Genomic DNA, 27,992 nt, shown 5'->3' on the forward strand with positions numbered 1-27,992 from the left:
TTATTTTCACTCCTTATCCAGGAGTCACTGAGGTCAATCGTAGTGCAATCCTGCTATAACTGGCCGAGATCAAGTAACTTAATACAGTGCCAATCTTAAACATTTCACCTTCCTGGTCTGTATGACTCAGTTCTACACTGCACTGTGTCTATCCATGGATCCATTGAAGGGGTACTTTTTTATTTATTTTCCAATTATCTCTCCTCTTTTGCTGAAAGTGCAAACACTTGCAAGGTATTGTTCCATTGGTACTGATAGGCCTTTGTAACCTTAAGTGACATTCTTCAATTTGAGCCATGATAATAATTGCTGGCAGGCTGTTTGACCATGGAAGGCATTCCAGAAGGCAATCCTGCCACATTTGCACTCTGTATGACTAGAAACTGGGTTGGGGTTGCCCAAACATATTTCTTGCAAGCTTCCTATGAGGGGTGCTCCCGGGGCGGCAGCGCACCCTCCCTTTCAACTAAAGGGGAGTGCCGCTGCGCACTCTGCAGGCCCTTTGGTGGCCACCACTGGGCCACCAGGGAGGCGATCGACCAGGCCAGCAGTGCCGGGCTGCACGATGATGGCCTGGTCGACACGATGGCTGACATTGTTGAGCTGATGCAAGAGTCTGCCGATGAATAAAAATGACGGCCTGGGAAGGTAAAGGCCTCCCTTTAAGGGTCGCCCTGGCGGCAGATGTCCACTAGCTTCACCTCATGGCCCGCCGGACAGTTTGCCCTTGAGGCACAGCACAGGGCGATGAGGGGTCGGCGCACATGGCGATGACGTCATCGGCGATTGCATGGCGGCCCGGGGCGCTAATCACGCGGCGTGCTGCAGCCGGGACAACGTCCCCCAAACCCCTGGGGCAATTCTCCCGGAGGTGCCTTCCCCTGGGCGAATATGCCATTGCGCCTCGGGGGACAATTTCGGCCCCTTAGAATTAGATTGCAGAGTAAAATTGTACTTGTTACATTTTGAAAAAAAAATCTGTTTAGTTTGATTTAACGTTTTCTTTCTTAAGTTGCAGAAATTCGAAAACTAATGCAGGATGGAAAATGTGAGTAAGTGCATTGTTGGATTGTTAAGCTCCGAGACAAATACGAATCACTGAATAATTCAGGAACCATCCCAAACCAGCAAATAATGTTGGATATAGACAACCTTTCTAAAGAATTGAAAAACAAGATGTGGTCAGTTATGAAGACACCACTACGTAACTACAAGGATAATGCTGAATTACTTTTATCAGTGTATGCCGTTGCTAAACTGGAAAATGCAAAAGATTTGATTTGGTGGGAGGAAAAACTGGAATCAGGGAATTTGGAATCTGGAAGACCAAGAGCATCGTTACAACAGTTTACCGAAATGGTGTTGCAATCTGTGCAAAAACAAATTCCATTGTTTGTGGAAAATGATCCAGGAAACTGTTTAATGGAACATTTAAGAAACCTGCAGCAGACTGTGTTAACCGATTTATTGAAATATCTGTCATTCTTAAACCAAAATGAGATCTTTAAAATATGTGCAAAAGCATATCATACCTGTATTTTTCATCACTTTGATCAAATTTTCCAAGCAAATCTGAATGTTGAAGATTTATTCGGTGTTTTCTTCTGGGCCACTCATGTATATAAAAGGTAAGCCTGGCCTTTTATGAGTTTTATGAGTCTTGTTCAGCTTAAAATTTCATGAGAGTTTAAACAGCATAAAAAAATAAAGTAAATAACCAAACATGGATAAAACATTTATTTTCTTTAAGCTTTCTATACTAGTGATCTGTTTGTACCCTATGACAGTGTTAGCAGAAGTGTTAGCACTATGTTTGGCTTAAACATGCTGAATCAACAGCAAAGCACAAAGTCCATTTTTCTCTGTTAGTACATGGCTGACCATATCTAATTTAAACATGCTGGTAGACATTGCCTGTCACAGTACAATTTTGTCCTTTTGGGTGGAGATTATCAAGACATATATGAGGTAATTGTATAATGCTGGGCTCCCAGCAGGAAACTGCACTTGCACCGAGTGTGTGGCCAAAGAATCATGGCTAAAGCATTGTATCGCTATCGCTGACCCTTGCTCCCTACGAGTACAGCTTCCTGCTGGATCACAGAATTACTCCTCTAATTCATCCACAGCTATTTGTGCACTTTTTTGTGCATTAGATGGTTTAACAACATGGCGCAGTTGAAGATAGGGCAAATGTTTCAGCCATTTGACCCTGAAGTTACTCGGAACACAGAAATACTTTGAGAAATTGAACTAGAACCAGTGAATTTCCCTTACTCTTATACAGCCAAGGCTGAGAAAGTGATTTGTTATTTTCTGCTGACGATCTGCTAATGTGCAGAGAAGTAACTATGCATGTCTGAGCTAGGTCTTAGCTTGGACAACACAGCAGGTTTACGTCTCCTGCCTTTACTATATTGCAACATGTGAGGTTACAATCTGCAACTTTGGACTGGTGGTATTATTAAATGCTTCACTTCCCATTTTAACATTCCCATTCCAAAAAGGGGTTTATCCTTAACCTGATCAGGTTTGTGGACCAGATGAGATGTAAGTTAGTTAAAGAATTTCATGCTGGCTTATGCATCCTGCCTCCTCTGAAAGTATGAAGCTGATGCCTTCCTTTTATTCTCTTCCTCTCCTCCAACACTAACAACAACAACTTGCATTTATATAAAAGAAAAAGAAAAGAAAGATTTGGATTTATATACAGGTACTACCTTTCACAACCACCGAATGTCTTAAAGCGCTTTACAGACAATGAAGTACTTTTGCAGTGTAGACACTGTTGTAATGTAAGAAACATAGAATCATAGAATGTTCACAGCACAGAAGAAGTCCATTCGGCCCATCAAGACCGTGCCAGCTCTCTGCAAGAGCACTTCACTTAGTTTCAGTCCCCCACCCTTTTTCCTGTAGCACTGCAAAAATGTTTCCTTCAGGTACTTATCCAATTCCCTTTTGAAAGCCATAATTGAATTTACCTCCACCACCCTTTCAGGCAGATCCTAACCACTTGCTGCATAAAAAAGTTTTCCCTCATGTTGCCTTTGGTTCTTTTGCCAATCACCTTAAACCTGTGTCCTCTGGTTCTTGACCCTTCCACCAATGGGAACAGTTTCCCTCTATCTACTCTCTAGACCCTTCATGATTTTGAACACCTCTATAAAATCTCCTCTCAACCTTCTCTGCTCCAAGGAGAACAACCTCAGCTTTTCTAGTCTATCCACACAACTGAAGTCCCTCATCCCTGGAATCAATCTTGTAAATCTTTTCTGCACCCTCTCTAAGGCCTTCACATCCTGCCTAAAGTGCGGTGCCCAGAATTGTACACAATAATCCAGTTGAGGCCGAACTAGTGTTTTGTAATGTTTCATCATAACTTCCTTGCTTTTGTACTCTATGGGGCTGAAATTGGCCACAGCTGGAAACGTGGCGCACCTATCGTGTTTCGACTGTTTTTACCGGTGCAGTTGTTGTGGTGGCCTCTTGAGCGAAATTCCACTCTTTGGCTTTTTTATTCAGCGGATCGGAAGTCGGTCATAATGGGGACGAGTGTGCGGCGGTGAGCGGAAATTCGCACACTAGAGGGGCGGAAGTTGGGGGGTGGGCGGAGTGTCCGCCGCATAGCGCTGATGACATCATCATGGTGCCGCATCAGCACGCCTCTCCCCTTCACTTAACGGGGTGATCGGTGCGATTCTTTAAGTTCAGTCCACTGGGCCACCGGGAGGGTTTCGGCCGGGCCAGCGACCTGGCACCCAAGAGGAGCTGCCAGGCCGCCTGTTGGTGGCTCAGCTGAACCCGAGGGTATAATTGTTGGCCAGATCTAGCAGTCGGCCAACAAAAAAAAGATAGTGGCCGTGGCAGTAGGTCCTCCCCTTTAATGGCAGCCGCAGTGCCATTTTTCAAGCACTTCAAGCACAATGCACCGATAGAAAAAGCTGTTGATGACACCGAGCGGCAGCAGCAAGATTTTTTGGCAGAATTTCACGATCGGTGGGGGAGGTGATTGGGTGGGGGAAGGGGACATTGGCGGTGAGCGCTCTGATGACGCAATTAGGATGGATCGGCAGCAACGGAGCAGTAGTGGGGGGGAAAAGGTCACCACTGGGATAAAGCAGGAGTGGAATTTTCAAAATGTCGGCCATACCATGAAAAATCGGCGGCCATTGCACTCCACAGCGTGGCCACCGATTTCCGGTGGTAACAGGCCTTAAGGGAAGGGGCAATTTTGGCCCCTATGCCTCTATTTATGAAGCCCAGTATCCCGTATGCTTTTTAACCATTTTCTCAACCTGACCCTGCCACCTTCAATGATTTGTGCACATACACCCCCCAGGTCTCTCTCTGTTCATGCACCCCCTTTAGGATTGTATCCTTTAGTTTATATTGCCTCTCCTTATTCTTCCTGCCAAAATGTATCACTTCACACTTTTCTGCATTAAATTTCATCTGCCATATGTCCACCCATTTCACCAGCCTGTCTATGTCTTCTAAAAGTCTATCACTATCCTCCTCACTGTTCACTATACTTCCAAGTTTTGTGTCATCTACAAATTTTGAAATTGTGCCCTGTACACCCAAGTCCAAATCATTAATATATATCAAGAAAAGCAGTGGTCCTAGAACTAACCCCTGGGGAACATGAATGTATACCTTCCTCCAGTCCGAAAAACAACCGTTCACCTCTACTCTCTTTTTCCTGTCACTTAGCCAATTTGTATCCATGCTGCCACCGTTCCTTATATTCCATGGGCTTCAGTGTTGCTGGCAAGCCTATTAAGTGGCACTTTATCAAACGCCTTTTGGAAGTCCATGTACACCATGTCATTGCCCTCATCAACCCTCTCTGTTACCTCATCAAAAAACTCAATCAAGTTAGTTAAACACAATTTGCCTTTAACAAATCCATGCTGCCTTTCCTTAATTAATCCACACTTGTCCAAGTGACTGTTAACTTTGTCCCTGATTATCGTTTCTAAAAGCTTCCCCACTACCAAGATTAAACTGACTGGCCGGTAGTTGCTGGGTTTATCTTTACACCCTTTTTTGAACAAGTATGTAACGTTTGCAATACTCCAGTCCTCTGGCACCACCCCCGTATCTAAGGAGGATTTAAAGATTATGGCCAATTTTGTTGCAATCTTTGCACACATTTACACACAAATAAACTATACCACAAAAAAAACATATTGCTGCATTATTGAACGTTCCAGCTGATTACAGAGCAGTGCTAGCTGAGTCCTATGGTCAGCCTGCCTGCTCACCTTCGCAGCCAGGAAATTATATGTGGCTCAGGGGACTTGAAAAAGTTGTAAAAAACCAAAATTAATAATTAAACATGTTGCAAAAATATTTCCTCCGGTGCATGGAGCAAGGAAAAAAATCCTGATTTTGCATTATGCTATCTGTTTATTTTTGTTTTTCAGTGAGGAATTCATGGGCCATCCTAACATTCGAGATGTAACTCTGAATGCATCAATATTGGATCCTCTTTTAGAAGCCAATTGGGTGTGCAGTGCTTCAGAGAAGTTGTTCAACACTGTACAGGTAAAAGCAAAAGAAAGAAAAGTAGTCGGAGGCATCATTGTGCGATGATAACTACTTTTCTTCTCACTGTAATGTGTTCTCTTTTTAGGTATAGTTGCCAGGTTTATGCCCACATTTGTAATGAGTGTATCCCTCTTAGAAGTAAAAACTTTACAAGCCAAGTATGATCTCATCATTCATAGTTTAAAAATATTACACCATATCTATTTGTGTTTTCTCCATGTAATTTGATCACTGCTAACATTACATATACATTTACAGTCTTAATATTAAGTGTTGTCATTCACAGCACATGAAACTACTTAAGTTATTTATTCATGTTTTAAAAATAAGTGATAACATTCTTCTGAAATTCACATTAAGTGCTCTAAATGGTAATATTATGCTCTTATATCAACAATTAAGTAACTCTTTACATTTAAATGTCTTAAAGCTGTTGAACCTTATGCACTTACTGCCCAATTGCTGCCTCAGCAAATATTTCCTTGGTTAAAAATAGACCAATAAAAGGCCATGGTTAATAATTGTACAACACGCCACAACTTAACAACAGGCTGCGTATGTTGGGAAATTTCCATAGCTGCACTCTGAATACATGGAGCATTTTTTAACTTTCAATCAAGCATGGAAAAGGGATTCCCAACTAACTAGGAAACAATGTAAAGGGAAGAAATAAGACTGATTTCCATTTAGAGGGATATCCTGAGGCTTCGATCGTTGTAAATTGTATTATGCCATGTTACGATAATATCCTGCTTCAGGCCTGCTCCTTTAAGGCCTTTCATTAGTCTGTTTTAATCCAATGAAAGGTTAGCTGAGGCAGCAATTCAACACAAGAGGCAGGATTTTCCTCTGCCTTACCCTGGTTTTGTGAACGTACTTGGGTGGGCAGAGATCCATAATGTTGGTTCCCTGCAAACTTTTAGGCCAACATATTTTTGGCTGAAAAATGAGGTAATAATGACAGAGAGGAGTAATACATAAGTTTCCGTCATCACTTCAGCAATGCTGGACTCTAAGAAGGCAGCAGTGATCAGGCATCTGGCATTGTTAGGTAATAGGACGTGGAGAATAAGGAGTTTTGTGACACATCAGCCATTTTTTCGATAGAAAGAGGATTGAGTTAAACACCCAAAGTGCAGCCAAGTTAGGTCAATAATGGCTGGATTGAAAACTTTGGTAATGCTGCTTGGCCCATTAAGCAGCTGCGGGTGTCTCACTCCTGCTGCCTCAGCCATTTCCTCTGCCCCTTTTTTCCCAGCAGTGTGCTTTTCCATGCGTAAGTGGAAAACTTGAATCAGGCCGATCCCGAAAACGTCACCGGGGTCAGGGATGACTCAGTCAGGTGGCACACAAGCCACTCCAATGCCGCAGATTGGCCTGTGGTGGAAATCTTGGCTAAGGGCTTCTAGCTGTAACTAAACACCTCAATTGCTGGCTATTTGCTCTTGGGTACTTCTGTGAACAATGAAAAGGTATTTTCTGTTGTTGGAGAAGTTTCTCTAAAACCACCAGAAAATGACTGGTTTTCTTTCATCTTTTAACACTTTTTAAGAAAGTTTGATACTGAAGTCTGAATATGAGACCAAGTGTGGTGGGTGTATCTCAAAACTTAGTATGTACAGATATAGATTACTGTTTTCATTTTTTTGTGTGGCTGATGTAAGTAATTATTTATTTTCAGTCAGAAATCAATGTAAGGTTAATGAGAAGACTTAAAATGGAAGATGTGCCATGTTCACAGCTGCCAGCTGATTTTAAACAGGTAGATATTTATTCAATTATTTATTCAATTAAGTGTATCCATCAAGAAATGTTAGTATATTTTGTACCTTTTTTCTGTAACCATTTAAATAGTACTACATTGTTGATTCTAACTAAATGGATACTTAATGTAAGCATCATTTTGATTCAAGCATAAAATTCCAGTGTTGCAGATCAATTTCCACTGATTTAAACTGTGTAGATTTCCTATTCCAATGTAGAAATTCAATGCAAATATAATGCATACCTTGATTATCCAGTTTTGATGCTCAGCTTATTAGATATAACAGGTTAACTTCAAAATCTGAAAACATTTTGAAACCTAAGGCCTAGTTTCTGCTAGGTGTTTTTTTGTTCTATTTGATTAGCTTAAAACGTGGCTGAGTCTTAACTATGTTCTGAAGTGCCCTAGCGAGCCAATCAGTTATATCAAACTGCTACCAACAGTATGAGAAGAACCCACCACCACCTTCTCAGAGCAACTAGGGATGGGCATTAAATGCTGGCCTTGGCAGCATAACCCACATCCCGAGAATGAATTAAAAAAATGAATGATTAACTTAGAGGTGACATGAACATTTTCTAATTGGGTATTTTACACTTATTCGTGTTTGCAGAGCTCCACTCTTCAGTGTCTAAATTCTGGTTAAACTGTTAATGTTAAACTTGTAATTTTTGTGGGAGTGGGGACACAATGGGAATCTTAACCCTCCGCTTGCATGTTCCCACTGGGCAAAGGAATTAAACTCAGCCCTACAATGTGGTAATAGCTGAGATAAACTCAACCTCTACTAAAACACACAAATACCATGCATGTTCAGAATTATAGCGTAGAAATTGTGACACTTCCATTGCATCACCAGTAGTCCAGCACGGTGAAACCCCTGCCCACTACTTTGGCCTCCCCATGACTTCATTCCAAATCCTAAGCATAGGGGTCATTAACATTGTGGGGCAATGTGCCCACACCAGTAGTGGCAGTGCCTGCGCAGCATAATCAGTGAAATACCAGAACTACTCACTGTAATATTGGAACAGCAGCCTGCCTCTTTGAAGGAGAGTTCAACAGGACATTTGGACTGAAAATGGAAGATAATTTTCTTGTCCCCTTTTTCTCCCACGTTGGTAGGCCTCGGAATCAAACAGCAATTGATCCCTCTGGGATCGATTACCATTCGATTCTTTCATTGTAGGACCTAATAGACCGGCCTCTGCGCCTGTTTTCTGCAGACATAGGTAACACTGGCCATATAAAAGGTGTAACAGGATTGCCGGAATAGCCTGGCAGCAACTCCAGATACAGCCCAACTGCTGTCAGGATGTGGGGCTATAAGCCGAAGAAGGATCTTTCCCCCTTGATCGGTACTTGCTGTTGCTCAGTCAACAGGGTGGAAACCTGATGGGATCCGGGCTCTGCCCTAAATTTCAGTGCATCTGCGCACTCTGCATCCGAATTCTACCCTTTTATTTTTCATGAACTTGAATTAGTTCCATATTCATTTGGACAGGTCTTCGTCTTCTTAGGAAGTCCCTCGGAGTCGAGGATGACTTGCTTCCACATTAAAAATTAGTTCTCAGGTGACTGAAGAGTCCAATGTGGGACCCACAGTCTCTGTCACAGGTGGGGCAGATGGTGGTTGAAGGAAAGGGTAGGTGGGGAACCTGGTTTGCCGCACACTCCTTCCATTGACTACGCTTGGCTTCAGCTTGCTCTCGGTGATAGGTGCTCAGCGCCTTCCCGGATACTCTTCCTCCACTGTGGGTGATCTTGGGCCAGGATTCCCAGATGTTGGTGGGGATGTTGCACTTTATCAAGGAGGCATTGAGGGTGTCTGTGAAGCATTTCCTCTGCCCACTTGGGGCTCGCTTGACATGTCGAAGCTCCGAATAGAGCGCTTGCTTTGGGAGTCTTGTGTCACTTTAGGAGTATGCGGACGATGTGGCCCACCCAATGGAGCTGATCGAGCAGGTCAATGCTTCAATGCTGGGGATGTTAGCCTGAGCGAGAACACTGACGTTGGTGCGCCTATCCTGCCAATCCTGCCAATGGATACCTCAAAACGCTGGAGAAGTACCACCAGCGCTGCCTCCGCAAGATCCTGCAAATCCATTGGCAGGATAGACGCACCAACGTTGGACAAGTAACTTTTCAGTGAATACCTTGCAGTGAATACTTCACAATTGGATTGAGTTTGTAGAACAACAATATGTTTTTTTAATCCATAGAGATATTAACAAATGTTTTTTGGTTAATAAAAGAGCCATTCATGTTAATTTGCTTTTCAACTATTTTTAATTGCTGCTTTCATTAGTTTGCCAGAATGAACACTTGGTACAGTTGTAAATGCTCTGCATTAACTATTTAAAGGGAAGTTTTGTTCAAAGATGTTTTTGATTTTACAAACCCTTTTCCATTGTACATACAGATACTGCAGGGTTGCATAGATAAGGCTCAACAGATCAGTGAAACGCTAGGACTGAGAATTCAAAGGCTTTGTGCTGGTCAACTCATTGGCTTCTTACAGAGGTGAGATCATTGCTGTAGCTAAAACCATATTTGCAGATAATTTCTATAATTTTGTAAAACTATAACTACTTATCAAAATGTTAGGAATATAAATACAATTGTGTAAAATACAATTAGCAAAGTGGCTGGTTTTAAATCACATCATTGAAGTTCAAGGGAGCTTTTGGGCAGGTTTAATTAAAGAAAGAAAGACTTGCATTTATATAGTGCCTTTCATGACCACTGGTCGTCTCAAAGTGCTTTACAGCCAATGAAGTACCTTTGGAGTGTAGTTACTGTTGTAATGTGGGAAACGTGGCAGCCAATTTGCGCACAGCAAGCTCCCACAAAAAGCAATGTGATAATGACCAGATAAACTGTTTTTTGCTATGTTGATTGAGGAATAAATATTGGCCAGGACACCGGGCATAACTCCCCTGCTCTTCTTCAAAATCATTCCAAGGGATCTTTTACATCCACCTGAGTTATGTAAATATCAATGAATAACCTGCACTGAAAACTCTGCTTCAGATCCCGCTTCAGATGAACTATGACATTGTGTTTTTGTGCAAGCTGACTCCATTTTTAAATAAACTATCAATAATTACATAGACTTCAGTAGGAAACATAATTAATAATGTAACCTATTTACAATCCTGATAAAATAACATATTATTTAATAGTATTTATGTGATATGGGGTCGTCTCTGCAAAAAGTCTATGAGATCTGCTATTCTATCTCTGGAGATGCTGTAGCTTAGGGCACTCGTCCCAAATCTTTAATGCTTTTCTACAATATTTAACAAGCCTGGGTTAAAGATTTATTTAGCCCCAGGAACAGAATTAAATTGATGTCCCGTCCCCCCAGCACAACAATTTACATTTATACGACATTCTTCATGTACAAAAAGTTCTGGAAGTGTAATTAGGAAATATAAATGACAAGTCTGCTATTAACTCAAACCACGTGATTCTTTTGCTTTGGTTCAAACAGCAAAATTGCTGCTTGTTCCAAACGCAGAACTGGAAGTTCAAATCATCCAATGATCAGCTAGATGTTCTGATTTCCAATGAAGTCAGCCATTTCTATCTATTCTTCCTTAGGGTGACCTGAAACATAGATAGATGTGAGATCTGCAAGAAAGTCTTCTAAAAGATGTTTCCAATCATGGAGAAAGACATTGTGGTGCACTTCCCCACCCCCACCCCACCCTGCAAATGAGCATAAATTATTAAAGAAAGACCAACTGAAATAAGGGACCTGAGCCCTTATATATTAAGTTGATTTCTTACCTGCGTATTAAAGTACCAAGCAATTCTTGTTTTCTATATTTTGGTGCGAAATTTTGTTCCGGTGAAGATAAAGAGTATCCATTTTAGAGAATGGAAGAGTTTTCTGCTCCTGGGACTAGTAACAACATTTTAAAAATGTACAGCCTAAATAGACAGATACTTGGCATAATTTCATTCTTTATAGCTAACAGAATTTGAAATGTATCAATTACATGCCCAACTGAATTGAACCTGTTCTTAGGCACAATGCTGAAGTTGTGAAGAAAAAGAAAGTAGTCATAGGTGACATCACTATAGGACTCAAAGTCACCCAGAAACACTGTCAGGTCAGGTATAGCATGATGCAGAATCCTGAGTCCTGCAGAAAGTGTTCCAGTAATCACCTCCATGAGCATACAAAAATATTTTTTAAATAACACAGAATAGGCAGTGGTGATGCACACAGATGAGTCATATCATGTAAGAAGACCCTGGGGCTGAAATTGCTGACCACCGAAATGAGTGGCACCTACTGCTCTTGAAGTGTTCTGTCCACCCCAGTGCATGGGGCTGAGAATCCGGAGAAATTCAGCACTTTGCGGGTTTTTTGGAACGGGGTGCAAGTGGCCACATCATCGGGGCAGAGGTGCGGTCAGGTCGGAGTAGCCGTCACTAGCGGGGCGGAGGCGGGGGCAGGTTGGAGTGGCCGACGCTTCAAGTCATCAGTGCTGCGCTAACGAGGTAATTGCGCTGGTGCATCAGAAGGTCCATCCCCAACAGTTAAAGGGGAGGGCCACTGCGAACTCTGCAGACACTTTCGTGGCAAACACTGGGTCGGCCAAGCCAGGCCAGTGACCTGACACCCAAGAGGGGTACCAGGCAGCCTGACCGGACCCGTGGCCATAACTGTCGTGCTGACCTGAGCTGTAAAAAAAAATAACATGGAGTCGCCGGCAGTGTCATCTCCCCTTTAAAGGCGGCCATGCCGCCAAGCCACAGAAAGGGCACCAACAGAAAAAGCTGTCAGTGGCACTTTCCGGCGGCGGCACTGCTCCCGCGAGGCAAAGTATGAATGGGATAATTTCCCACAGGGCAATTTCAGAAATGGGTCGCTGCCGGTCGGTAAGGGGTGGGCACGTGCACAAAGCGGCGGGAAAATGAGTGGGGTGGTCCCCTACACCCACGGGCCTTATAGAAAGGGGCAATTTCCCACCCCCTTCTTTTAAATTGAATTTTTTTTTGTTAATTCATAAGTTTGGGAAAAAAATCTTGAAAAAAATAACGTTTTAAAAAATAACTAAAGCTCAGAAAGGGGAGTTTTACCAGTTAATGATGCCAGCTGGAACCTGTCCTGCTGGTGATGGACAGCAGGAATTCAGGTACACACAGGCATGATTCCGCCATCATAATGGGGAACCCTAGAATGTATTTATTATCAGAGTAAGATTTTTTTTGCATAATACTGTTTTGTGCATATGCAACAAGTACAATAAAAACTTATATTTTTGTTACTTTTTGTCTTCAAAGTTATCCGGAACATATTGAGAAGTCTAAGAATCTGCCCTGTAGCAATGGATGGGAGATTATAAGAAGTTGTATTTACTTCAGCGATTATATGACTGAAATAGCACACAATAATACTGAAGATACGAGAAAAAGTTTGGCTGTACTTAAGGAAGTAGAAACCAAGGAATGTGACCAACTGTTAGAAAAACTCTTCTGTGATGTCAAGGTACAGTATAAATATTTTTTTTCATTGGCAAATTGATTACACAGGTGCTTCCTTGTAATATTGTATCTTTTTAAAAAATCATTTTGAGTGTGGTAGTTACGCTAGTTGCTTAATACTGGTTGCAATGGGTCTGATTAGCTAAGCTTCGTTATTGACTGCGTTATTAGGTTAACCAATTTTTTATTAAGCTACTAGGAGGAAATCTTGGGCAGTTTAACACACATTTCAGTTAAAGACTGTTATTTAAGTTTTTTGTTGACAGGAAACAAGTGGTAATTTTCCCTCCCCTCCACCACTTGTCAAACTGTAATAACCCCCTTCCACCAGTGATGGTGCCATATCATTGCAGTTTCATGTCTCCCAATTGCTTAACCTGCACTGCAGAGAAACTCTTATGCTCAAGCCAACTCTACTTCTTTGCTTTTTACCTCTGTTACATCTCTGTACCTCTGGACTTGACTATTCCAATGTGCTCCTGGCTGGCCTGCCACATTCTACCCTATGTAAACTTGAGGTGATCCAAAACTCAGCTGCCTGTGTCCTAACTCGCACCAAGTCCCGCTCACTCATCACCCCTGTGCTCGCTGACCTACATTGGCTCCCGGTTAAGCAAAGCCTCAATTTCAAAATTCTCAACCTTGTTTTCAAATCCCTCCATGGCCTCACCCCTCCCTATCACTGTAATCTCCTTCAGCCCCACAACCCTCCGAGACATCTGCGCTCCTCTAATTCTGCCCTCTTGAGCATCTCTGATTATAATCGCTCAACAATTGGTGACCATGCCTTCCGTTGCCCGGGTCCTAAGCTCTGGAATTCCGTGCCTAAACCTCTCCGCCTCTCTACCTCTCTTTTCTCCTTTAAGACGCTCCTTAAAACCGACCTCATTCACCTGCCCTAATTTCTCCTTATGTGGCTTGATGTCAAATATTTTGTCTCATAATACTCCTGTGAAGCGCCTTGGGACATTTTACTATGTTAACAGCGCTATATAAATGCAAGTTGTTGTTGTTTTAAATTACCACATATTTTGCTATTTAACTATAAATAATAGTAGAAAATTAAAGTATAAAAAATAAGGACAGAATGTCTGGCTTTAAAATGACTACTGAATTACATTGTGTGGTCCAATTTCCCTCCACCCTCTAACCCGACTTCACTCAAAGACTACATTTGGTCTTGACTCCCCTGTGCAACACCATGCTTGATTGACTAGTTACAGAAAAAAAAATTTTTTTGCAAACATGCACATTAAAAATAGATTACATATATAAATACAGTTTACTGTACAATATTTATAATCAACACTAATTTATTTTACTCTATTTTTTTTCTCCAAACTCTACAATTATATAAAAACATTACCATATCATCTTAATTTCCAATTGCTTCCATTCATTTTATTATAATTTCTATATACCTCTATAGTGAAACATTCTCCATTATACCATCAAATCTTGTCTCATTACCAAACAACATATTCTCCAACTTCTGGTGAGCAACTCTACGGGTGATTGACTAGTGTCCTCTTATTTCTTATTGCTGGGAGAGTGAGGCGCTGTAATATATCAGCCGTACGGACTGAGTCAGAAGTGAATATTGCCATATAAATACCACGGGGTTCAGCTACTTGCTGGATAAATTGAGCCATCCGAGGAGCTTGAGGGCATGTCATCATGTCCATTAGTCTTTCACTGGAGATTACAGTTATTGAGTGAGGTTCCCTTAACTTTACTCATTGGCCCAGATCTTATGGTCAGTGGTGAAGGGACGGTGCTTGCCGTTGGCCGCAAAGAAAGCTGCCCACAAAGATTTAGCAGGCTCTGTGGCGTTGATTTCCTCTATTCCAATGTGACTTTCAAACTGGTGCCATCTAGAGGATATCTGTGGCATCTATGAACAGTGAAGTCATCAAGCAGATTGAACAACCAATCAGATTGAAGAATTCTCACTGACAGCAAACCAGGAAGTAAACAGCACAAATTATCATTCACTTTTTAATCATTTTACATAAAGCAAAATAAAGATTGGGACGTACACATGGGATTAAGGTAGAAGCTGAAATATCATAAACAAATTTTGAAAGATTTTAAAAAAATTATTTGAAAATCTATAGCGGCCAAAATTTACCCCTGCCGGAAACATAAGAACATAAGAAATAGAAATAGGAGTAGGCCATATGGCCCCTCGAGCCTGCTCCGCCATTCAATAAGATCTTGGCTGATTTAATCATGGACTCAGCTCCACTTCCCTGCCCGCTCCCCGTAACCCCTTATCGTTCAAGAAACTGTCTATTTCAGTCTTAGATTTATTCAATGTCCCAGCTTCCACAGCTCTCTGAGGCAGCAAATTCCACAGATTTACAACCTCTGAGAGAAGAAATTTCTCCTCATCTCTGTTTTAAATGGGCGGCCCCTTATTCTAAGATCATGCCCTCTAGTTCTAGTCTCCCCCATCAGTGGAAACATCCTCTCTGCATCCACCTTGTCAAGCCCCCTCATAATCTTATACGTTTCGATAAGATCACCTCTCATTCTTTTGAATTCCAATGTGTAGAGGCCCAACTTACTCAACCTTTCCTCATAAGTCAACCCCCTCATCCCCAGAATCAATCTTGTGAACCATCTCTGAACTGCCTCCAAAGCAAGTATATCCTTTTGTAAATACTGCACGCAGTGTTCCAGGTGTGGCCTCACCAATACCTTGTATAGCTGTAGCAAGACTTCCCTGCTTTTATACTCCATCCCCTTTGCAATAAAGGCAAAGATACCATTGACCTTCCTGATCACTTGCTGTACCTGCATACTATCCTTTTGTGTTTCATGCACAAGTCCCCCCAGGTCCCGCTGTTCTGCGGCACTTTGCAATCTTTCTTCATTTAAATAATAACTTGCTCTTTGATTTTTTCTGCCAAAGCAGGGAAGTCTTGTGAGGCCACACCTGGAATACTGCTTGCAGTTTTGATTTCCATATTTACGAAAGGATATACTTGCTTTGGAGGCAGTTCAGAGAAGGTTCACTAGGTTGATTCTGGGGATGAGGGGTTTGACATGAGGAAAGGTTGAGTAGGTTGGGCCTCTACTCATTGGAGTTCAGAAGAATGAGAGGTGATCTTATCGAAACGTATAAGATTATGAGGGGGCTTGACAAGGGGGATGCAGAGAGGATGTTTCCACTGATGGGGGAGACTAGAACTAGAAGGCATGATCTTAGAATAAGGGGCCGCCAATTTAAAACAGAGATGAGGAGAAATTTCTTCTCTCAGAGGGTTGTAAATCTATGCAATTCGCTGCCTCAGAGAGCTGTGGAAGCTGAGAGATTGAATACATTTAAGACAGAAATCGACAGTTTCTTGAGCGATAAGGAGATAAGAGGTTATGGGGAGCGGGCGGGGAAGTGGAGCTGAATCCATGATCAGATCATCCATGATCTTATTGAATGGCGGAGCAGGTTCGAGGGGCCGTATGGCTTACTCCTGTTTCTATTTCTTATGTTCTTATACTCCATCCCCTTTGCAATAAAGGCCAAGATACCAGTGGCCTTCCTGATCACTTGCTGTACCTGCATACTATCCTTTTGTGTTTCATGCACAAGTACCCCCAGGTCCCGCTGTACTGTGGCACTTTGCAATCTTTCTCCATTTAAATAATAACTTGCTCTTTGATTTCTTTTCTGCCAGTGCATAACCTCACACTTTCCAACATTATACTCCATCTGCCAAATTTTTGCCCACTCACTTAGCCTGTCTATGTCCTTTTGCAGATTTTTTGTGTCCTTCTCAACATTGCTTTTCCTCCCATCTTTGTATCGTCAGCAAACTTGGCTATGTTACACTCAGTCCCTTCTTCCAAGTCGTTAATATAGATTGTAAATAGTTGGGGTCCCAGCACTGATCCCTGCAGCACCCCACTAGTTACTGGTTTCCAACCAGAGAATGAACCATTTATCCTGACTTTCTGTTTTCTGTTCGTTAGTCAATCCTCTATCCATGCTAATATATTACCCCCAACCCCGTGTATTTTTATCTTGTGCAGTAACCTTTTATGTGGCACCTTGTTAAATGTCTTCTGGAAGTCTAAATACACCATATCCACTGGTTCCCCTTAATCCACCCTGTTCGTTACATCCTCAAAGAACTCCAGCAAATGTAATGGGTCCTCGATAACTGGCAGCAGTCAGGAAGATGCAGTAAAAAAAAAACACGTCTTCCTGACCATCAGTCTTGAAAATCTGGCTAGTTTAAGTTGCAGTCACCACCGACTGTTTGACGACCACGCATCAGGAGCCAGAGGCGCAAAAGTAATATAGTCAGATCTTTATTCAAGTTTTCAATCATTGAATTTACAGCAGGAAACACTGTAGTGTTTGATTCAGATGAAGCTGGCTCACACGCCTAAAGCAGCTGAGCTCACTGTCCTTCAACAAACGCACTGAGTAATACCCCCACCACTGTTCATCCTGCAGCAATTACAAAAAACTGCAATGTTAATTCAGGAATTTGGAAACCTTGGAACTCAGAACCAATCTTATGAAACTGAAAGAGCATTTTTTTATTCAGCATTACAATCGTAGTGTTACTGTATTTGCTGTGGATTTGTTTAGCATTTGTCACAGTCAAGAAAATGTCACCAAAATATTTACAGCTATATATGAACATTTTGGTAAAAGACGGAAAGGCTGATTTTCCAGTCACCTGATTAAATATCCTGGTGGGATTCTGGCATGTGGAACTCAGGAAATTGGGGGTCTGAAAATCCATTGGCAGAATGGGGGCATGTCAGGCTCTAGAGGCCTGGAAAGAACAGAAATTTTGGCAGGAAGACTTAAGGCAGTTATTTTGCAATGGGTCCTGGGGCGGGCAGAATTTCTATCCACCCCAAACATCAGAGGAGGTGAGTTCAGGGGAGAGCTTTCCCAACACTGGGAATTTCTCCTGCTCTTTCCCCACTTCTGCTGGGTTAAAACCTAGCATACGGTTTGGCTTAGGGGCAGTGTAGGGCTGCACCAGGGTCGACAGGCCAGGGTTATGGCCTACAAGGCCCCAGAATTGCTTGAGCCAAAACATTTTCATTCATCCTCTTACAAGGGAGGGAGTGGCAATCACTTTCACTGCTACATTTTTGGGGAGGAATCTTATGCCAGCGAAGCGGACCTGAGGATTTTCAGGCGATCGAGTGATCTCTCCTGGTCTTTGCTGGACCACCCCTCAATCACCCAATTTTTTGATTGGGTTTTGTGCCCATGCAATTTTCTGTCTCTCATTCTACATAGGAATAGGAATAGGCCACTCAGTCCCTCAAGCTTGTTCTGCCATTCATTGAAAACAAGGCTGTTCTGTATCTTAACTCCATCCACCTGCCTTGGCCCCATAGCTGTTCCAACTCTTGTCTAGCAAAAATCTGTTGATCTCAGAATTAAAATTATTAATCGAGCTAGCATCTACCACATGTCTACCACCCTTTGTATGAAGAAGTGTTTCCTAACTTCTCTTCTGAATGGACTGGCTCTGATTTTAAGGTTATGTCCCCTTGTCCTAGACTCCTCCACCAGCATAAAAACGTTCTCTTTATTTAATCTATGAATTCCTTTCAAAGTCCAAAAAACCTCAATCAAATCTACCCAGCATTACTTCCACCCTCTTACACCAGACATTAAAGGTAAGTATTATGCAAAAGGCAGTGGTTAAATGGACACAAGCTTTTTGGTTCGGTATCATTGGGTGCATTTTTACATAGACCTTTACTCACATTTTGGGTTAAAAGGTTTGCGTGCTACACAAGCTATGAAATTATTGTTTCCAACATTACAGAGAAGCCAATTCGGCAACTATAAAGAAAGTCTTTTCAAGATTTCAGCAGAACAGAGAGGTCCTGAAACAAGGGACCTGTGAAGTGTGTCCTACAATACCAACTTTCACTTCCCCTTATAGAGTGCCAGAACAAGCCACAGAGTCTAGTGCCATTTGGGAAGTCAATATGGGTTAATGCTGGGAATTGCATTGAAAGCAGTTCAATGGCAGTATTTCATACTTTTAAGTACCACAAGAAGTGAATATGACCATGTCAGAAGAGCAGAAAACAACATCCAACAAGAGCGGCATGAAAACTGTGACTAAATCCACAGCAATGGGTAGCAAGAAACTGAGCAGGTCGAGGAAGGAAAGCGATGAAGCAACTTTACCCTGACACTGCGGTTTACCCCAAGATCACAAACATTATGAACTCTTTTGGGAACAATATTTTTGTGCGCATCTCCGGCGATGCTTCCTGCCTGGTCCATTAGAATGCTGTGTGCCTCCTGCTGCCGAGGGAGCTGGCTAAGCACACCATGTTGGAAGGGACAGAGACTGTGATGAAGTAAAACTCCAGAATGTACTGAAAAAACAAAAAAAGACAATTAAGGAAACCATTTCCTGGAACTTTATTCTGCACCAGCAGAAAGGAACTCTTGTGAATCAAGTGGTATTTATTGCCTCAGAAGTGTTCATTGTATGAGCAATCTGTTTAGGTGCTTCTCCTTAGTGACATCAGCTGCTCATCCGTCACCCCTGTCCTTGCAGTTTTACATTGGCTTCCAGTCCCCCAGGCCTTGAAATTTAAAATTCTTATCCCCAGGTTTTAATTCCTTCATGGCTTTGCCCCTCCCTATCTCTATAACCTCCTCCAGCTCTATGAGCCCCAGTAGTCCCTGTCCCAAACACTCCGTTTCTTTGATTCTGACCTTTTTGCCCCATCATTGGGGGCTGTACCTTCAGCAGCCTAGGCCCCACAGTCTGGAATTCCTCCCTAAATGCTCTGTCTGGCTCTCCATCCCCCTCTCCTCCTTTAAGAATCTCCTTAAAAACCTATATTACATCCCTACTAATATCTCCTTCTTTGATGCATTTATTGTTTTGATTAAGCCTCTGTGAAGCGCCTTGGGAGACTTTTCTACCTTAAATGAGCTATATTAGTTCATGTTGTAGTAGTAATAGGAAGTTTTGCATGTTCTACATCTGAATCTTGTGCTGCTTCTAGATGCTTTCCCAGTGGCAGGAGTAAGTGAAGTGGCTGGCTGATAGTTATTAGTGGGAGTCTCTTGTGACTGAGATGGCCCCCTACATCCTTGTGCTGGGTCATGAGATGGCCCTGCAACTGTGTCGCAATGTCTGATGCTGTAGTGAATGCTCCAGCCATACTCCTGCTGCTGAGTACCACTCAACATTCCCATTGACCTTAAGGTAATTATGAGGGCAATGAAACCCATGCATGATGACTTTCTTCATCTGATTCCCCCATTTAGCTGAAGCAGTTCTGCTACGTGGTCAAAGAAGACTGCACATAGGTGGCTTATGGACTCCTTCACATTTGCCACCAGACCTTGCAGGGTACTTTATACACTCTTAAATGACTGTATAAATTATTGGTGCTCAGCTAGCAGGCTTCTTTTATATACTGGTCCCATGAAGTGCACATCCCTGGGCTGTGTAGTTAAGAAAGGTCCTGTAGCTAGCAGGTTCCTGCTCCCCCACTACCACGGCCATCTGCTCCTGCCCACACATGCTCTATGATTCACCCAATGCTCTCTTCTCAAACTCACTTCTAAATTTTTAATGTTTATAATAGGTGGAGTAAGTGCCGCAGGGTGCTGTGTGGTGCTGGCTTCACGGGAGGTACTTGGGACCCACAGCCAGCTCTTTGGGGATGCCTATAGAAATGGAGCAGGAAGAGGAAGATACATTAGAATGTTGGCTGTGTGACACCCCTTCAAATATTACCTATGTGAAAAAAATGCTGTGTGACATGGAGTTGTGCTTGAGTGTATGTCCCGGGCCACGAGCGAGCGAGTAAGGGGAGAAGAAAGGACAAGAGGTAATGGTATTACCCCTGAGCTTGGGGTGACCTTCGACTTCATTCTTCCCCACTCACTCTCTGAGGTCTTCAAAATGCATCAAATAACAAGGTTATATGGCTCTCCTCCCAGTGCATCTGTTTCCTTCTGTTGTGAACTGCCTTCTGCCAGCAGAAAATCAGTGTTGAGATGTTGGAAATGTCACGACATATAAAGGAACATTTAAATGTCCATCTCATTGTGGATGTGAATACATGCACATGCTTCAGGCAGATGCATTCTGCTATGGCAGGAGTGCACCAGAAGGGATGTGGATTAGCGGCCATAAGATAATTACATTGAGCATTTTCTATTTTGTTTTTAAGGAGTGCTTGAAATACAATCTGAAAAAGGATGGACTTTCCACTTTGAAGGGAATGGAACAAGTGAAAACTTTAGTAACAAGTTATTTCACTCAATTTCCCATTATGAAAAGAGCAACCTACAAGGTAATGTAAGCTTTGATTTTTGTAACTATGACGTGCCATTAAAAAACAAACAATCTTGTGGAAAATAAAGTCTAATTTTTGAATTAATATTTGTATTTTGCAGAGTTTGATAGAGAGGGTGCACTCTAAAACTATCCAGGAATACATCACTGTCCTTATCAACAGTTCTGTGAGATGTACATTAAATAACCGGCGTTTGCTAGCTGATAAAATTAGTAAGGACTCTTATCAGCTGGAACAATTTTTTTCAGATCAGGTGAGCAGATTGGATTAACTATTTTATTATTTTTTCTTATATTTAGCAACACCCTCTTCAGTGCCAGGCTGCTGACCTGGCTGAATCCCTCCCTGGTGGCCCAGTGGTCTGAAGTTTAAAAAGCATGGAGGCTCTCCCCTTTAAGTGACGTGGTGCCGCAATGATGTCATCGTGGTGGTGAATACGTACCGACCCCAAATTCCACCCCTCAGTTGCTGTCACCGGCATTTTTTTGCCCCTCAGGTGTAGTCACCGCCCCCCCATTATGACTGACTTCCGGATGAAAACAAAAAAAAACAAATAGCGCAATTTCCCGAAAGAGTCGACCTGAACCGTAGCTGCAGTAAAAAACATCAAAACATCGAGGGGCAAAACAGCGCCGGTGACAGCAACTGAGGGGCAGAAGTTGGGATCGGTGCGTTTTCACCACCGCGATGACATCATTGCGGCACCACGTCACTTAAAGGGGAGCGCCTCCATGCTTTTTAAACTTCAGATCACTGGGCCACCAGGGAGGGTTTCAGCCAGGCAGCGCCCCGTTTCAGCCGGGGGGCAGTTTGTACCCCTCTGTGCATGGAGATGGGATTGCTTAAAGTCTTGAAGATATGCTAAAGACCGCGCAACCCTAGAACTATATATACTTTTAAATAGCTGTAAATATAGTTTCTTACCATTTAGGCACACGGTGTGGGACATTCTCGGAAAGAAAAGGCCTATTACCAAGTAGGAACAAGCAATGGGCATGAAGAAGTCTAGAATCAGGATCAGCCTGTTATTCCATCTCAACTGCTGGGAGATGAGAGATGTGCACAATGAGAAATGAGAGTTAAAAAGGGGAAAACATTTATTTAAAATGTCATTTATATTTTTTAAAGATCATGGTCCTGTGAATCCATGGCGGTTCCAGTGTATTCTCACCGTCACTTTGGCAAGACTGCACTGGTATGGCTGGAAACTAGTCCAGGACCCATATATGTCAGGTCCCATCTTATTAAAGAAGTTTCCAGGAAGGATTGTTATGGATGGAGCCTCCGCCCACCCCAAACATGGTCATCGATGTAAGGGTGGGCATGGTCAGGAGTGGGGACTCCAAATATTGCAGTTCCTTCTCCCCAAGCCTTCACTGGGACTCCCTATATGGTTGGCTGCAGGTGTGATCAGGTGTACTGGCTGACCCAGGGCCAGATGTGGGATCAACCTAGGGACCCAGGCACCCATCCATCCAGGCCACTTGCAATAGACTTCCTGGATTTGTGATATTGGGAAGTACCCCAGATATTTCCCTAGTGCCTGGGTACCCCCTTGCGGTAATCAAATGAAGGGATCTCCCCCTGGACCCCACAAACTTTGCCAGGAATGAGGTAAGGGGCAGATGCCAGATGTGCTGCCCCATTGTTTTTCGGGACCTATAAGTTTACTTACAGATGCTAAATTGATACAAATACTTTAGGAATATGTGGCTTTGTGTAGTTTAAGTCTATTATCAAGTCTACATTTGGACTTCATACTTTAACTGAGCAACTCTTAATTTTGTAAATCCTTATCTAACCACATTCATATTTATGGTATTGTCATTACAAAAGCCCAGTGATAGTCAAAAATATTTATGATTGTTTTTACTATTTTCAGCAATCTAGTGTCACCTGGCTAAACAATGCCATCCAACATTTGGCAGAAATGATTAAAATCAATAATATTGAAGCACTAAAGACAGAGGTTGCTGTACTTGTTCAAAGCTACCCCGATGTAAGGTAGGTGATCACGTGGAACTCAGTGTTTGTTAACAGTTTTTTCTGAGGAAGTCTTATCTGCCAAAAGATGCAAAAGATGACAAACAGCTTCAAAAAAGTTGACGACTTTTCTTTATTATTGTCTTGGAATCATCTTCTGAAATTTTGTTTTCCTGTGAAAACAGAAACCCAATGACCTCACCTAGGATATGCAATGGGAGGGCAGTGGGACATGAACTTGTCATGAGTTTAGTTGCAGCAATATGCTGAGTAAAAGGTTCCAGTGTGCTTAAAGAATAAAAAGTCATAGGCAAGCATATATAGTTTAAATTATTGCTACTAATAGATCTTGGTGTTCAGATTTACGATTTAACCATCAATGTGGGAGCAATGCTGAGAAATGTTCAGGTCTACAAACCACCTTACTAAGAAATGAATGCAAAAAAACCTGAGTTCGTTGGGCTTTATTGGGCCACGTAGCTAGGACATTCCAGCCCTATATATGTAACTGCTTCTGAGATTTTACAGTGCAAAGGTTATTAGTACAATCACTTTCAAAATAAACAAATATTTAATGAATAGAAATAATAACATAGCAATTTATTTACATTAAAAGATATAATTTTTCCTATTTTGAAAACAAATTAGACCCTGAACCAGGTGCTTTCAAGACACTTTGCTGTCCACAACCTCCTTCTGCTCAAAAACACACGCCGTTAATTTTAGTCTGGGTGCTCCCAATCGTCTACCATAAATTCTGTGGCAGATCCGTGGAAATCCTGGAGAAACAGTATAAAATTGGGAGAACCTATGCTGAAATTCTACCCCAATGTAAAAAGACAAACAGTGGAATCATTGAAGGTAAGAGATGTTCAGGCCAAAATGCAGCTCCCCAAAAAGGCCACTTACCACCAGAAAGCAGTAGCTATGCAGCAGAGTCGAGCGGTCGCCGACTTCCGGTCCAATGGCCGCCACCAGCGGAATTCACCTCGGGGATTTTTCTGGACGTCCCCACTTCCACCCGGCCGCTGCCGACCATCCTAAGTGCATCATCAGAGGGCGCATTGCCGATCTCCCGCACCTCCATCACATCTCCCGCCGCGCGGTGCCCCCGACAGCTTTTTCTGTCGGTGCACCTTGCTTTCATTCTGCGAGTCACGGCAGCGCAGCAGCCCTTCAAGGGGAGGGTGCACTGCCGCGGCCACCATGTATTTTTTTTGTCAGCCGACTGCCAGGTCGGGCTGACAATTATGCCCCCGGGTTCGGCCGGGCCGCCAACAGGCAGCCTGGCATCCCCTCTTGGGTACCATGCCGCTGGCCCGGCCGAAACCCTCCCTGGTGGCCCAGTGGACTGAAGTTTCTAAATGTCGAAGGCTCTCCCCTTTAAGTGAAGGGGAGAGCGTGGTGATGCACACGAGTCGTGACGTCATCTCCGCTCCGCTGCTGACTGACGGCGGCGGAAACTCCGCTTCCACTTCCACCCCTCTAGAGTACTTACCATCCCAACTCTGCCCCCATTTTGACTGACTTCTGGTCCGCCAAAATAAAACTGACTAAGAGCTGAAATTAGCTAAAGAGTCGACCTCATCCCACCTGGCAGAAAAACACTTCTGGAGTGGAAGGTGCGACCCGTTTCGGACGAAGGTAAATTTCGGCTCCATTAGCTCTTGGTTGAGCTTCTGAGAGATGGGAAGAATTGGCATTCCTTAAAAATTGAAATAAACTCATTTTCATTCTCCATTGAAAGGCATGGAGGAGATCAAGATGCAGTAATTTAGCCTTTGCACTGCGAGTCAAATGGAAGTTTAGTGCACTGAGGGCATGCAATCTGAGGAATGCAGAATAGAACCATTGTCAAAAGAGTAATATGATTAGATGATGATATGTAGGAGGTCATTATTGTGGGGAAGGGACAGATTGGTAAGGAGAACAGAGTTATTGGGAACCCATAAGCTGATGAAAATTGAGTCAGAAAATGAGCCATCAACTCCAGCACAGAAAGAGCAATTTGGGAGTAAACAAGACAGTCATGAACAAAACTTTTTATTGATACTTTTTTCCCGGAGGAGGGAATTGCACCCCAGGTGGCCGCGCAACCGGTGAAGACATCATTGCCATGTGCGGCCACCCCTCACTGCCCCGTGCCTACCCATTAACACCCCGCAGGGGAAATTGCCCCGCAGGCCGCGAGCAGATGTCAATGCCAGCTTCTAGGGTCACGAAGCTGGCGGACATCCACTCTCGGGGCGCTCCTTAAGAGGAGGGCGCCAGCGCCTGGGCCGCCATTTGTTTTGTCAACTGGCTCTCCGATCGGTGCAACGATGGTGGTCATAGCATGCAGCCCGGCACTCCGTCTTGGGTGCTGGGCTGCAGGCCCGGTCGCACGCTGCCCTGGTAGCCTAGTGGAGGCCATCAGAGGCCTTATAGAGTGTGCAGTGGCCCTCCCCTTTAATCAAAGTAGAGGGGCGTTGAAGCACGTCCACGCTATGCGGAACATCCATGTAATGCTTCCTTCAGCACCCCCAGTAGCCCCAGTTACTGTCCTCAAAGAAAGTGGAGCATGTGAGATTGCGCTCTCCTTCCTTTGAGGAGCGGTAAAGGCAATTCCGCGGCGGGAGAGGCCCCAGAGGTTTACTGCCCCCCATCGGGGGCAGGGCAATTTTGCCCCCCGCCCCCCCCCCCCCCCCCCGCATATATGAGGATAACTGGTTAGAAGTGCATGGTGTCAGAGCATGTCAAAAGCTTTGTAACGCCCAAGGTGACAACAAAAGAAAAGTGTCCTAGAGGTGTATAACATAGGCAGGAATACCTCCAATAGAATGACAATACCAAAATTGATAATGGCAATTAATTATGAGAACTCTCAATGATAAGTTGAGAATTAAAAGCAGTTTCCATAACTTTAGAAATACAATTGCAAGGGTAATAGGGAGATATTTCAAAGGGTCAGAAGGGTCCTAGATATAGGATGAAATGAGAAAATTTCCAAGAAAAAGGATAGGTGAATACGGAGTAAGAAAGACTGAATAAACAACATAGAGTTTAAGTTTGGAAGTACACAATTTGGAAATAATAGGAACAATATAATCAGGACCAGTGATTTTATTTGAGTTCAGAAAATGGAGGATTGCTATGCAATTTTGTAAAATATTATAATTTATATTTTAAAGGAAGGAACACATCAGCGCCATTCTGAAGATTAAAGGAAACATTTCCAGAAGAGACAGGCAGAGCATCATCAAACAAGTGGATGACATGATGAAACTCAATAATAACCTTTTATCATGCAACAAGTTATTTCAGGGGATAAATGTCTCCAAATCCCGGTGTAGGGAGAATGATAGTTGTATATCGTGTTGCATAGGATAATTGGAGAACAGGTGAGAAAAGCAAATGGTAGCGACATTGTATATGAAGGACAATTAAATCTAAATGACAACAGCGAATGAGCTGCAAACTTACCTACTATTCTGATCAATCTTTTTAATGTTCATCTGAGTGATGATGCTGACACCAGAAAATGCACATATTTCAACTGGTTGTTCAGAAGCTAAGCCTTCACGTTTTTATCTCTTTGAAAGCCAGTGATGATGATGATCAAGTTTCTGTATGAAGCATTTTTGGTCTTGCACTAGATATTGCTAGTCTGTGACCCTTTGAATATTCAGTTTTATGTTATGACTGCAGAAAGCGTAGTTTGAAGAAAGTACAGTTGCTGCAATAAGACTTGTCCACCTCATAAATAGCTTACATCGAGTCCTCAGTGACATTGCATCCTATCAAGGAGGCACAATGACAATGGCAAAAGTTTGACAATCTTTGCGATTTTACAGACAAGATCCAGTACCAAATGTTGGTGAACCAAAGTAATGTGGCATATATTAAAAACTCTGTAGCCTTCACACAATTTTAATTGTTGTTTAGTGGCATGCTATTGATTCACATCTAGGAAGTGATAACATTATTTCCTGTTAATCAGTAACAGCGTGTGAACATGTTGAAATAAACATTCATTTCATACCAAATATGAATATTTATTTTCAACTACATATTTTTCATTAAAATAGTCAGATGCAATTTGGGGATTTTACTCTTTGATGGCAAAACCAAACAGACAAAGGGAAATAGAGCCATGCTGGCTCAGCCAGTATAACCATGCTTGCCTATTTGTATCACACTCAAATTATCCCAGTATGGCACTACTAGTTGTCTTATACATCGGGCATCAGTGTGTGAAGTGCTGCATTGAAATTTTTTAAATTGCATCTCAAACTTTGGTAAGGCTCACTTCATTTAGTGCAGGCTGTTTATGGGACAATGGCTGTCATTGATAATAGCCAGAAATAATAGCTGCTTTATTTGTTCGAGTTCCTGCCTGGGAACTAGTTACATAAATAAATAAACTAACTACATTTGCTGAAATGTTTAAATGATTGAGGACTTTTAGGCGACTAAAATAAAAAGCATTATTGAGCAACATAGGATAATGAAACTGCGTGTAAAAATAGCTCAAAATGTAACAAATATTGATGCAATGTTGTTTCATCTTTGTTCCCATCCAATTTTATTATTAAAATATTACCTTGAATAAAATTAAGATTCTATTCTTGGCTGATCCAGGAACTGAGCCATTGCATAAAAACATCTCACTTTTGACAATGATATTGCAGTTAGTTAAATGCTGTCTTTTTAAGGAAGCCCAACAGTGGCTGCACTTCATGTGAAACATGTTAGGTCATCCTGAGGTTGTGAAAGACATTATATAAATGTAAGTTCTTTCTTTCTCTAGATACCTACGGGAACATTGAGTAAAAAGGGGAAGGTGAAAGCGAAATATCGCTAGGCTCAGGCCTTGTAATTTTGT

The 27,992-nt window shown here is 42.5% G+C and overlaps 1 protein-coding gene across 1 annotated transcript; it reads left to right on the forward strand.

Annotated features, from left to right (window-relative positions):
- Positions 1-799: 799 nt before the first annotated feature.
- Positions 800-27,703, forward strand: LOC139262338 (exocyst complex component 3-like protein 2). Its single transcript, XM_070877519.1, has 8 exons — positions 800-1,628; positions 5,433-5,553; positions 9,744-9,844; positions 12,623-12,827; positions 21,020-21,142; positions 21,246-21,398; positions 23,028-23,149; positions 26,299-27,703. The coding sequence occupies exons 1-8, from the start codon at positions 1,135-1,137 to the stop codon at positions 26,495-26,497; spliced, it is 1,518 nt and encodes a 505-aa protein (XP_070733620.1). The 5' UTR covers positions 800-1,134; the 3' UTR covers positions 26,498-27,703.
- Positions 27,704-27,992: the final 289 nt, after the last annotated feature.

This window comes from Pristiophorus japonicus, chromosome 4 (assembly GCF_044704955.1).
Source record: "Pristiophorus japonicus isolate sPriJap1 chromosome 4, sPriJap1.hap1, whole genome shotgun sequence".
Lineage (NCBI taxonomy): Eukaryota > Metazoa > Chordata > Chondrichthyes > Pristiophoridae > Pristiophorus > Pristiophorus japonicus.